Source organism: Cotesia typhae, unplaced genomic scaffold, assembly GCF_013202065.1.
Source record: "Cotesia typhae breed Kobodo isofemale line unplaced genomic scaffold, CoteBio_Ctyphae contig_59, whole genome shotgun sequence".
NCBI classification, from domain to species: domain Eukaryota; kingdom Metazoa; phylum Arthropoda; class Insecta; order Hymenoptera; family Braconidae; genus Cotesia; species Cotesia typhae.
In genome coordinates this window covers 2,703,710-2,717,026 of record NW_027423761.1, presented here as the reverse complement: position 1 = coordinate 2,717,026, position 13,317 = coordinate 2,703,710, and the positions used below count along the sequence as shown (strand labels likewise).

Here is a 13,317-nt window from a genome sequence, read left to right as displayed (position 1 = left end):
CATTTTTTATTTTATTTCTTAGTTTTCATTGACGTCATTTGAATCGAGTACTAACATTTTCTTATTAGTGAAAACAGAATAAAAAATTTATGATTTATAATATAAATACTTAATTACTACAAGGACTTATATAAATTGAACATTGCAGAGTTTAATAATATAAGTTTAGGAAACATTAAACATTTGTCTTAAATTTTCTAATGAAACTGTCCAAACAAAAAAAAAAGTCTTCAACGATTTCTTCTCGATTGAAAACGAGAATCAAATTCGTGTAGATAACCATGAATTCTAGCGGCTTCTTCGGTTAATTCCGTGATGAATCTCTTATTTCTGTTGATAAGTATCGTGCTACCAGTAGTATTATTTCCAAAATTCTTCATCAGCATCTGGAAAATAATCGATAGTAAAAGTTCGATATAATTGATTTGCCACGTTACTCATATAGCTGTATAAATTGATCTAAACGTTTTTTATTATTACCATAATTAGGCGGATTAAATAAATTGCAAATGTTAAAAACGATATAGCTAAGAGAGCTCCTTCAAGAGATGGGAAACCAATATGACTGTCATGCTCATCCCAACTTGAACCTCGTTTTTTTCGAGCACGAGAATCAGTATTTCGATTCATAACTTCTAGAATTATTAGAAAATTTCTTTAAAAATATGACATTGAATTTACTTTTTATTTTTTATGATTAAAATAAAATCAGACTTAGTATGAAATTTAGTTGTTTCTATTGTGAGCATATTATTTAGAGCGTGACAAAAAAATAGTTAACCGCTAAAATCATCCTGACATAGTGTAGTTTGTTTGTCAATTTTTTTTTAAAACATATATTTAGATCATAAGTATCTTATTAATGATCAAAGTATGACCGAAATATTTTTTTTTGTGTCAATTAGATAATAAAAAAATTAAAATTTGTAAAAAAGTAAAGTAAAGTAGTGAATGAATCAATAAGATTAAACTGAAAACAAAGTTATTGATTTTTTAGAGAAAAGTAAAAAATTATTATAACATAAATGTAAAAATAGATAAAAATTTCAAAGATACAATAATTAATAGTATGTTTTAATTTATATATAAAATAACAATGAAAAATAAATATACGTTTACCAGGAATCATAGAACGAATCGTTTTCGATAAGTCGTTTTTGAACGACTGTAAAAATTGCAGTTTTTCTTTATGAGTTTTTCCCAGATTTTCAATTAAAATTGTATGAACTCGTTTCAATTGATTTATTGGAATATAATTTAAAAGATAGTAAGAATATGATTGCTTCTTTTTATTGGATTTGGACTTTTCTTCCGTAAAATCAAAAAATGGAGATTTTGTTGTAATGTATAATTGAGTAGATGAATCTTTAGGCTTATTTTCTAATTCATTTGTATTGTTTTCAGAAATTTTGGAAAAATTTTTATGTGTATTTAATATCTCCTGGTGTATTGGAAAATTTTCATAATTTTTATTTCTATCGCTATCATTTAATTGGTCAAAATCGGTTGGAACTGATATTTTGGACGGTTTCAATAGTATATCACCATAAAGTCCTTCAGAATCACAGTTAGTGTGATTCGTTACATTGGAAAATAAATTTTTGAAATTTTCAATAAGTTATTAACTTTCATTACATCAAATTTAATAGTCGATTTACGATAGATTTTCGTTTTATCTGAAAATTGAGGAAGTTCTATCCATTCACTTATCACTGCATTTTTAATAAAAATTGTTGATAAATACAATGTTAAAATAACTATCACTTGTTTTTCTAACATAACGAAAATTTTATATTTTAGAATATATTTTTAGTGTATCTTGTCTTACTACTTTGGTGACAATAAGTCGGAGACTGACCGCGTTAAGCAAAATTCATGTTACACTTTTAACAGCGACAATTATTTCCAGCAGGTGTTTACTAATTGTCATAAAAAAATAAATGTAATAAATAGAGCATAAGTCCAATTAAGTAATATTTTTTAAATCTGTATTTTATTTCTGTTAATATATAGAATCAAGAAGCTACATCAATAAGATTATTTTCTTAAATTTTTGTGAAATAAGTGTTAGAAAAAAAGAATGTATAGCTAGAGACTGTTGTCATGTTTTGATGATAAAAACTTACAATCATTATTGAGGGAAGAAACCTTTTTATAAGCTTTTTACAAGCTGGAACAAACTTTTATTTAGACCGTGATATTTTCATTTTATAAAATTATGAAATATTGAAAGAATGTCCGCAAAATATTGAACTGAATTTGGACAAATTAAAAGAAGATAGAACAGTTAAAGAAGATTATACTTTTGCCATATAAATTGATAATTAAGATTATTGAGTACTTATTTATTGATAAATCTTTTCAGATATTCATTGTTTTTTTAATTAAAAAAAAAAAAAAAAAAACTCAAATCTAGAAATACAACAAATTTTTTATGGATGGTAGCTTTTTTTTTCTATATGCCATTAAATTATGATACTGAAATTGTTAGACTTTTGACAATTCTTTGAATTTTTGAAACCAATCAAATATTATAAAAAACTACATTTAGTTTCAAATTTCTATGTGAGGAATTTTTTACAAATAAAATTAAAATATATGTTATAATTATAAGTCTAAAATCATTAAATTATTCATAATACTTATAAGTTAACCGACGTTTTTCATTTTTAATTATTTTTCAATCATTAAATTAAAACTAAAAAATATTTTTTAAAAAATTGTCCTTTTAGTTTTTCAATTTTTTCACAAATCCAAATTTTTTTTATTTTTTTGTAATAATTTTTTCAACAAAAAAAAATTTCTGAAAATCTCTAGATGTCTGCTAACTTAATTTTCATGACACTGAAGTTGACAGATATTTAATTCTTTTTTAGTGAAAATTTGTAGAAGCATTTCTTTATTGTAATTGATTTGTGAAAAAAATTTTTTAAATTGACAGCTGATCGCTTACTTCAATATGATTAATTTTGAATTATTTTATTTATATCTTATTTTATGGTGATAATAAAATATAAAGTAGTAATGCTAATGTAACCAAGTTCAGTTTCAAAACCATCAGGCCGTAATATACTTCGAATAAATATAAACAAATAAAAATTCACTTTTTCTTCTTTAATTTTTTTATTTTACTTACTGTAAATTATTTTCATTTCAGTTTATTGTTTCTTCGTTTTATATCTGCACAGTTGTATTTAATTAAGTTTAAAATATTCAGTTTTGCCAACATTACAGCTGTTATATCCTAAAATATCATAGGTGTCGTTGTCGATGCATTACGCGGTAATTAATTTAAATTCAAATTACTTAACTCTATTTAAATATAAATATAAAATAAGTCTTTTATCTTGAAATCTCGTAAACCGTAGCAACTCATAAATTTAGATTAAACGCTCTCTCAAAACATACAATAAACAAAACCATTTACTAAAACTTCTCAGAAACATAAAAAGTACTTGAATAAAATGCACACGCGTTACTTAACAACTAGACCTTTGTGAAAACTCATAAAAAAGAAAACACGTGTTGAACATTTCTCAAGGGTTTTCCTAGTTAAAATTATTTTAGCTAAATATTCTCAAGAGGTCATAAATTATAAGATATAATAAATACGAAATAGAAAGCATAAAACCTTAAAACAACCAACACTGGGACCATTTGTTAGATAAATAAACAATACTTTTAGAATATCTTATAATTATTAAATAACATTAATGTTTTAGTTTAACTAAAGAATAGTTTTCATATGGATTAATAAACAAATAATGATAGATTCATATTAATATTAATATGATGTATATAAGTATATATATATATATATATATATATATATATATATATATATATATATATATATATATATATACATAAGTATATTATATAGTTTTGAGAGAGCGTTTAATCTAAATTTATGAGTTGCTACGGTTTTCGAGATTTCAAGATAAAAGACTTATTTTATATTTATATTTAAATAGAGTTAAGTAATTTGAATTTAAATTAATTACCGCGTAATGCATCGACAACGACACCTATGATATTTTAGGATATAACAAACTTCACAGTAGTTTTTTTTTAGAAAGAGTAAAACAAGCATGCGCGCAGGTTAAAGTAGTTATTGCGTATACTATACCTATATATAACAATAATTAGGTTATTCTCCGTTTCTACGTTTATGTCGTCTGTGTCTAGCTGTCAACTCTGAGAAATTGTATGAGAAGGGTTGGATAATTCCTAGAAAAGTACTTGTGTTGTCGATCATCTCTGAATAATTTTTATATTAATAGTTAAATTGTACTATTCTAAAAATTTTTACACTGTCAAAGAATCAATTGGTAAATTGAATTTTAATTCATTAAATGTCTATAACATGAATACTTTTAAGTAAAAAAAGAGAAATCGGATCGATGTACTCGTAAAATATAAAAAAGGTATTCATTATTAGTAAGAATAAACTTTTTCAATTATTAATTGTGTTCGAAATTTATCTACCAACTCAATTGCTCACTTACTTTCTTGCAGAAGAAGCAGCTGGGTTGAGTATTTGTATGTATTAGTAATTTAATATATTGTGAAAAATCAGGAATATTATAAATTATGGAAGACGATCTTCCGGCCGAATATGATGTCGTTGTGGTGGGAACTGGTATTGATTTTTTGTTACAATTATCATTTTTTCATTTATTATTTTCTTTTTAATTTTTATTTTGTTTTTGTAAAAATTTTTAGGCATGACAGAATCCATTGTCGCTGCTGCTGCCAGTCGTATTGGCAAAAAGTACTTCATCTGGATAGGTAACATCTATATTTCGATTTTTATGTGAATCGTAAAGTTTAATGTAAAGTTTAAGTAATTTATTTATTAAAATTTTTTTGTAATAGTAACGAATACTATGGAGGCTTGTGGGCTACATTCAATTTTGATGGATTGCAAAAATGGATGGAAGACTTGAAAACTCTTAAAGATGCCAGTAGTGATGTTAACATAAGTCTTAAAGATGGTGAAAAGTTTTTAAGAGCAAGTAACCAATATTCCACCGTTGAAAACATCGAAGAAACTTGGTTCATCTCGAAGTAACTATTAATATATTTATTGTTATTTCTCAAATAAACTAACGAGTGAAGTAATATTAATTAATTGAACTGATGATAAAAATTTCAGTGACGCTGATTTGCCGCAGCTTTCTTCAAAAGATACTCAAACTGAAGGTACTGAAGAAAATAAAGAAGATGATGCTAAAAAAGACGATGCTGATCCAAATAATCATAAAGACCATGTTCAACGTTGGTCTAAAGATCGGATCAAGAAAGAATACAGGAGATTTAATATTGATTTAGCACCAAAAGTAAATAGTTAAACTATAAATTTTAATTTATCGATTAACTTTAGATAATTATTTTAATTTTTCTGTATTTTTAGTTGCTCTTTGCCCGAGGAGAATTAGTAGAACTTTTAATATCTAGTAATATTGCACGTTACGCCGAGTTTCGAGCTGTTTCTCGAGTTGCTACATACATGGATGGAAAATTGATACAAGTACCTTTATGCTCAAGAGCTGACGTATTTGCTAACAAAACTGTCAGTGTTATTGAAAAAAGGATGTTGATGCAGTTATTAGTTTCTTGCATGGAACAAGGCGCTGAAAGTTCGGAATTTGATGGTTTGAAATAATCTAATAAATAAATAAATAAATTATTTGGTAATTATTTACAAGTAGGATTAACCCCATTTTGGGCCATGACGAAGTAAAAAATTAACATTTTTTTATCCTGCTTGTTTTTACGGCGCATTTACGATAAAAAATGTCGTGAAAGGAAAAAATAAAGATTTAGATAGCTTATTGCCTTTAAAAGTTGAAACAAATTTTAGCTTTCATGTTTTTGGATAAAATTTCTATTTTATCTTTTTTTGATATATATTTTTTAAAATACCTAGAAAAACGACAAAAAAATTTAACGTGGCCCAGCATGGGTTGACCCCTCTTGTAAATAATTATCAATTATTTTTTTTAATTTTCTTGTACACTTAATGATTTGTATTTTAGGATACCGCGATAAAACATTTATTGAATATTTAAATACGAAAAATTTAACACCTATTGTTAAACATTATGTGATGCAAGCCATAGCGATGGCTACTGACAAGACTTCATGTCGTGATGGTGTAAACCGTACAAAACATTTTCTAAATAGTCTCGGTCGATATGGTAATACACCATTTTTGTGGCCTATGTATGGAAGTGGTGAATTACCACAATGTTTTTGTCGATTATGTGCAGTATTTGGTGGAGTATATTGTTTAAAACGTCAGTTTGACGGAGTAGTAGTTGAAGGAGATAAATACAAATTCATTGTAACTGGAAAACAAAAACTAGCTCTAGAACATTTGGTTGTTGGACAAGGTCACTTACCTCCTGAAATCGTTGATTCTGCGGGAGAAATGAAAATTTCTCGTGGAATTTTCATCACAGACAGGTAGTAATTTCTTTTATAAGTGATTATAGTATTAAAGATTAGTAATTTTTTTGATTATTTGAATGATTTTATGATTATGTTAGATCTATCATGCAAGGAGAAAAGGAAAATTTGACTTTACTTTATTATCCACCTGAAGGGCCTGACCAAGAGCCAGTTACTTTGATTGAGTTAGGACCATCTACTAATGCTTGTCCTCAAGGCCTTTGTAAGTTATAGCTCTATAATTTTTAAACTACTTTAATTATATTTCCATTTTTATTCGTTTACTAACAACTTGCAGTCACTACTTATGTGACTGCCGAGATTTGTAGACTATGAGTAACAAAACTTTGGCTCAACGATTTTTGATATTTATAATCGCAGTATACATAGTTTGGGTACTTTAGAAATGAATTTTGAAAATAATAGGACTATCACAAGGTCAATTACAATTAAGTTAATGGACAAAAGTGACGAAACAAATTTATAGAACCAACCAACTGTTTAAAATTACTCCAAAATCTTAACATAAAAATTGATAAATGATGTATATAAATACACAACTTCTTCTCAAGACCTATCTGATGATACTAAATTTAACTACAAAAATTTATTCACAAATAATATGCTCGTCACAAAATTTTTCTGACTTTTAAGGGGCATAACCAGTGTGACAGCTCCAAACAAAATGCGATTTAAAAATTTTAAGGGTATATTAATACATATTTTACGAATATACAGTAAAATTTCTGAAGAAAAAAATTAAATATTTTTCGAGTTACACGCGATCTCCGACGGCGCTAAAAAAAGTCCTCCGCTGCTACAGTGATTCCGGTCTTCTTCATGGATGAAACATAAAACAAAAAAATTGTCGTTCAACTAGAAGATATTGTCCGTACAATAAGCCTCGGTCAAAAAAAAATATCAAAAATTGATAAAATGCCGGTTTTTTTAAAAAAGTTAAATTTTACCCAAAATTTTAGTCGTTTTAGGCCTGCTGAAATTCGATTTTGATCAGGTCAAAAAACTGGAAGGTCATCATATGGTGAATTTTATACAGAACTTAATTTAATAATTTAAAAAATTCATTTTATTATATAAAAATGCTGGAGACAACATTTTCTTTATTCTCTTAATTAATAAATTAATTAATTTATTTATTTATTTACATCAACACCAATCGGCATTGTACATCTATTAAGATATTCTTTAAAATATAACTTTTTAAATTCTAAAATTCTAGCTCGAAAATGATAAAAATAAATTCTTATATAATGATGCCTTGTTAAAATTATGATTATTATTAATAATATTGCAAAAATTAATTGTTAAATATATATTAAACACTTTTTGTTTTAGTCATGGTTCAAATGACTTGTAAGCGTACTAAAACAGCCAAAGAAGACTTGAACTATGTCGTGAAAAAATTCTTGGAATTAGATATTGTTGAGACGAATGTACGTTACCCCGCTGATATGCATACGCAAACTATTTCTACAAACGATGATCATCTCCAAGAAGGGAATATTGATAGAGACAAAAATGAAAACCTGAAACCTCATGTGTTATGGTCTTTATATCTGAATTTACCTGCTAGCGATATAAAATTGAGCGAATCAGCACCAAATAATATATACCTTTGCTCCGGACCTGATCTAGATCTTGATTTCGATTTTTCTGTAAATCAAGTGAGTTATTCTAATGAATATTTTAACGTAAAATATTTGAAATTTTATCTTTTTATGCTTCTTTTTATTTTTAGGCTAAAAAATTTTCAAAGCCATGTACCCAGACGAAGATTTCCTGCCGCGTGCTCCAGATCCTGAAGAAATCGTTCTGGAGGGTGATGAAACACCTGGACCTAAATTTGATGACCATATACCAGAAGATGAAGAAAAATAAGTTCTGAGAAAGAGTAGCGTGAATAATCTCATTTAATTAATTTATAATTGATGCTTTCATAATGAAAAAGCCGCACAAGTGTAGCCTCAATTCGTACGGTATTATTATGATATTATAATTATTTTGGATTATTCTATTTTGGACTGAGATTTTTAATTACATATCTATTCTCTGCATGGTCAAAATCGTACATAAGAGTTAGACTAACTTGAAATTGTCTTTCCAAATTTATCGTTGTTTAACAACCAATAAACAAAGTAATGCGCAGTTTGTATAACAAATCGCCATAAAAAATATCTTAAATCTTTCTAAAGGATTTAATTTTATCAGCTATGAATTAGTTCATCAGTTTAATTGAACATATGCTTATGAAATATTATGCTTACATCGACACAAAATGAAATAAATATCATTCCATATAAATGATCAAATGTGACTTGAATTTATCTTTAATTGTAGCATTTATTATTATGATTTTTGTCATTCTTATAATTATTTACTTGAATAGTCATTTGTTCACATTATTTACAGTTATAATGTCGATTTTAAAGGTAAAAACGAATTTTTCATCCTTGTTGGAACTATACAAATCTATTGAAAATCTTAATCATTTGAAAATTAATATAGATAATGAAACATCTATTGAATCAATTATTTACGATTTTCAAATTTGGTTTAAAAGTAAAATATGTTTCTTGACAAAATATAAAAATTTTTAAAATCGTCTGACATCTGATTTTTAGTATATAATTTATTTATATTTTAAATAATTATATAATATTTATATAATTAATTATATTTAAGGTTCAATGATGTTCCAATTCGATACTGTCATCCTAACAAGATGTATAATTTTTGTAATTTATATTTCACGCCACAATTTTCTGTTTACCATGAGTGCTTAGAGATAATTATTTGTTATACTCGGCATAATTACTTTATAATTTTTGTAAACTATTTCAATTATGAATCACATATGCTAATATTGATAACCGAATAAGAAAAATAATTTTTATTGGTACATTAATATAAGTAATAATAAATTATGTAATCAATTAAAACCGATTTAATGCTGTAGTCTGGAAAATACATGTTAATGTGCAAAAATTTGTATTTATTTATTTTCTCACGATTTTACGTGCTCAACTTTTATTTTGTATTAACTTTTTTTTATTTCGTTGATAAATTATTGAAATAATCATCTTTATTACTGATTTATAAAAAAAAAAAAATAACATTTTCATTATAAATATCAGATTGAGTTTATTGATGAGTTTATTGATGAATATTTCTTAACGTCGACATAAAAATTATTTATTAAATTCCGTAATCATTTTTTGAATGTTTGATGTTATTAATTAAATTTTCTAATTAAATAATTAATATACAATTAAATTTTTAGTCTTTACTATGATATCTTAAGTATTAAGCTAAATTTTAATCATGTAGATGAATAAATAATAATCAACTCAAAATAACGGAATTTTTATTGATAATTATACATTTACAAAATAAAAATATTTTTAATAATGACAATTCAAACTCTCAGTACTTCAACATGAAATTTGCAAGTTGGTATTAAAGTTATTTCAGCTTTGATAATACTGACGATACCAAGATTAGATAGACTTCCTCGTAAAAGTCCACAGGTGAATGCTATTAATAGTGGACATTCACGTAAATATTGTTTATTATTATTGTTACTGTTATGATTTGCTAAATGTTTCAATAATCTAAATTCGTTGTCTTGTAAAACATATGTGCCATGATGATTCGTTTTTAAATTATCAATTTGTTTATGATATAATGACGACCAATAATCTGTACAAATAAATTTAATCATATCCAGTTCATCCTTAAAACGTACCCATTCACGAGTTAATCGTTCAACAATGCGATATCCAACTTCGTAACCCATCCATTCTAATTCAGATAAATTCTCCTCGGTGTCCTGAAAATAAAATTATTTTATCGAATAGTTTTAAATTACTCAATATTAAATTAATGATAATGAAAAATTGATACTTACTTTCACGTTAGATTCACTCGTATTTTTTCAATAACATAATTCATTATTTCAGCATGTAGACATTCGAATAAACATTCGTTGGCTTCACCTAATGTTGACGTAGTCGATGATACTGATGAACCAGATGAATTTGTTTTGGAATCTGCTACTTGAGGCTTCATAATTTTTTGATTAGTTTAAATAACTTTACCAATAATATCTGAATATTTTGTTGATATAGATTTTAACCATAAATTATATTTAGTTTTGATTCAAATTTAACACAAATTTATCCTCTCAATGAAAATTTTATATCATTTTATTTAATTCTGTCACAAGCTGTAAACAAGACAAGCTCCCTTAAGTTGGCGGGGGAAAGTCAACTTTTTGCAAATTTTTTTGCTAATTCGATTGTTCGTCGTTTGTTCTTTAATGTTCGATTAAATTTAGCGTTTGTTCGATAATTGTTTTTTTCAGATAATTATTTAAAATCCCATCTGAACCTGGCTCTTAAAATTCAACTATTTGAACTTTTTTTTTTTTTTTATCTATTGTGATGAATTCTTGTTTGTTCGATTAAAAAAAACGTTTGTTCGATCGTATTTTTTTTTATAATCAATTTTTTAATATCATTACACCCACGCTCCTTTACACATGTTCAAATAAATATTGCTGCGCATGCGCGAACATTGGATAAATTTACTCGGATTGTTGAATATGTAATACAACATAATAATAATAATAATAATAATAATAATAATAATAATAATAAACGTGTAGAACAATGTTCTCTTTATTACATCAAAAACCAAACGATGAAGAAGAGTTAATAACATCTATGACGGAACTTCAAGGTGCTCTGTCCATGATATTGTCGGCTTCTGAATCAATACAAGCAACAGCCATTAAAGATCCTTAGATCGTGAAACCCTCTAGCGCAGCTCAAAAAAATTTGATTCTAAGTATTTCTTAATTATGATTTATTTGTGTTAATATTAAGAAAAGTAAATAGAGCCACATACTTCACATGATGGGGGTAGTACGAAGTCCCTGGCAAAATTAATAAATAATTCTCGGTAAATATAAACATAATTTTTTTTTTTAAATTCTTTTAATAAAAATTATTACCAAATTATTCATGAATTAAATTGATTAAAACTATTAGACAATTAGTTTGATATATAAATATAAAAGCGTCATAAACATGAGTAATCAATTATATTTTTCTGAGACATTTTTTCCATGCTGCAATTGACACTACAAAAAGTTGGCATAAAACTATAATCGCTCAGATTAATGAATGTGCTCTTAATTGCTCACAAAATGCTCAATTAGAATCCACAATTGCTCACACTGTTAATTAATTATTTAATTAGTTATTAATAATTATAAGTACAAAACTTTTTTTGCCCTTTTATATGTAAAGCGATGAATTTTTCTTGAAATTTTTGTTTTCAATAAATTGCTCACAGTTTGTTTATCCGGTTCTTCAAGTTTATTTTATTAATTATCTTTTATTTATTGTTAATTAATTGAATAATAGTTATTACGGCTTGAATAATTATAAAGTTGTGACGTCATGAGTGGGAAATAGATTATACGCATGTAGGGATGCACGATTCAAAATCGATTCTTACTAGAATCGATCTTTTCCTGTTGTCGATTCGATTATTTAGATCGATTCTTCAGAGCAAGTTGAATCGACATATCGATTCTTCAGAGTCGGAATCGATCGTCTAAAAATAAAATGGCGACGATGACCGGGAATTTTGAAAGAAAGTATTTTTTAAGTAATTTAAAAACTTGATTCTAAAATTGAGATAAAATTTTTTTTAAATATTATAACAAATTAATTGTAGCAGTTAAAATGAGAAAAATCCCACTTATAGAAATTATTCAAATCAACAAGTGTAATTTTTTAACTCATTTACTATATAAATAAAATACAAATATGGTGAAATATCTAATAAATTCTGTGTCATTGAAAATTTTTATAATCGTATTAGAAAAAAAAATTTATCGATAGTCCTTCTCAAGAAGATGAAAACGTAATTGAGTTTTGAACCGAGAAAAAAATCTGCACCAGTTTTATCATCGATAGCCTTAGAACACCTCACGATTCCTGCAACTTCTGTCCCGTGTGAAAGACTTTTTCTATTGCTAGTCATATTGGAAATGCTATCAGAAATCGATTAAGTGCTGACCATTTACAGCAAATATTATTCCTTAAATCCCTACCAACAGCGGAATGGTATTTCTAATAAGAAAAACTTAATTTTACTTTCTTTTAATAATTTTATTATTCTTTTTGAAACTAGAAAAAAATATTTATTTTTTTATTAAAATATACATTTAACTAATAATACTTTTTATTTGATTAATATTTAATAGCAGTATTAATATTTAATTAAATCAATTTAATTAATAATTAATTAACTCATTTAAATATTAGAAAGCATTTAGTAAAAAAATTATAATTCACTGTTATTAAGTGCAATAAAATATTATTTTCAATCTAGAAGAAATGTCTATTTTAATAATTGAAAATGCATAAGTATAAGCCATATTAATTTTTAAATTAGTTCATTATAATGATATGGAATTTTTTAAACTAGAAAATTACGCCTTCATTCAAACGATCGATTATCAGTGGATCGATTCTTTCACACTCGATTTTATCAAGGATCAATTCTTTCGATAAAATTTATCGTGATTCTCGAGATCGATTTTTCTTTTGGAATCGTGCATCCCTATAGGCATGCGCATCAACAAATTCACGGCGCAAGCGCATTTTGACAAAAATAAAAGTAAAGTTGGTGTACCTGCAGGGGATATACTTTAAAAAATATTTATTTATTATTTTGTCTTTCAGTTATTGTCCCAACAACCGAAAAAAGTTACTAAACTTTGTTTTAATTAAGGTAAATGGTTGGATTTATGTCTTATATTTTATA

At 26.0% G+C, this 13,317-nt stretch overlaps 4 protein-coding genes across 5 annotated transcripts in view; 2 read left to right on the top strand and 2 right to left on the bottom strand.

Annotated features, from left to right (window-relative positions):
• On the bottom strand, window positions 1–1,555 carry LOC141532366 (uncharacterized). The gene is made up of 3 exons (XM_074250685.1): window positions 1,120–1,555; window positions 481–635; window positions 1–386 (listed from the first exon to the last, which is right to left on the bottom strand). The coding sequence occupies exons 1-3, from the start codon at window positions 1,127–1,129 to the stop codon at window positions 231–233; spliced, it is 321 nt and encodes a 106-aa protein (XP_074106786.1). The 5' UTR covers window positions 1,130–1,555; the 3' UTR covers window positions 1–230.
• Window positions 1,556–4,516: 2,961 nt separating this feature from the next.
• Rep (Rab escort protein) lies at window positions 4,517–9,462 on the top strand. The gene is made up of 8 exons (XM_074250672.1): window positions 4,517–4,642; window positions 4,726–4,791; window positions 4,879–5,070; window positions 5,159–5,342; window positions 5,417–5,657; window positions 6,042–6,471; window positions 6,555–6,679; window positions 7,813–9,462. The coding sequence occupies exons 3-8, from the start codon at window positions 4,937–4,939 to the stop codon at window positions 8,277–8,279; spliced, it is 1,581 nt and encodes a 526-aa protein (XP_074106773.1). The 5' UTR covers window positions 4,517–4,642; window positions 4,726–4,791; window positions 4,879–4,936; the 3' UTR covers window positions 8,280–9,462.
• A 313-nt stretch (window positions 9,463–9,775) lies between these two features.
• Window positions 9,776–10,559, bottom strand: Trs33 (trafficking protein particle complex subunit Trs33). Its single transcript, XM_074250687.1, is given in 2 exon segments — window positions 9,776–10,306; window positions 10,381–10,559. Coding segments are annotated over 2 exon segments (579 nt in total). The 5' UTR covers window positions 10,546–10,559; the 3' UTR covers window positions 9,776–9,892.
• Window positions 10,560–11,301: 742 nt separating this feature from the next.
• The window catches only part of LOC141532364 (uncharacterized), a 54,023-nt gene continuing 52,007 nt past the window's right edge, over window positions 11,302–13,317 (top strand). Inside the window, exons 1-2 of one of the 2 annotated variants that reach the window (XR_012480080.1) lie at window positions 11,302–11,439; window positions 13,236–13,284. The gene's annotated coding sequence lies outside the window, so the exon portion shown is untranslated. The remainder of the gene's footprint in view (window positions 11,440–13,235; window positions 13,285–13,317) is intronic. The other variant, XM_074250683.1, reaches the window with a different exon arrangement.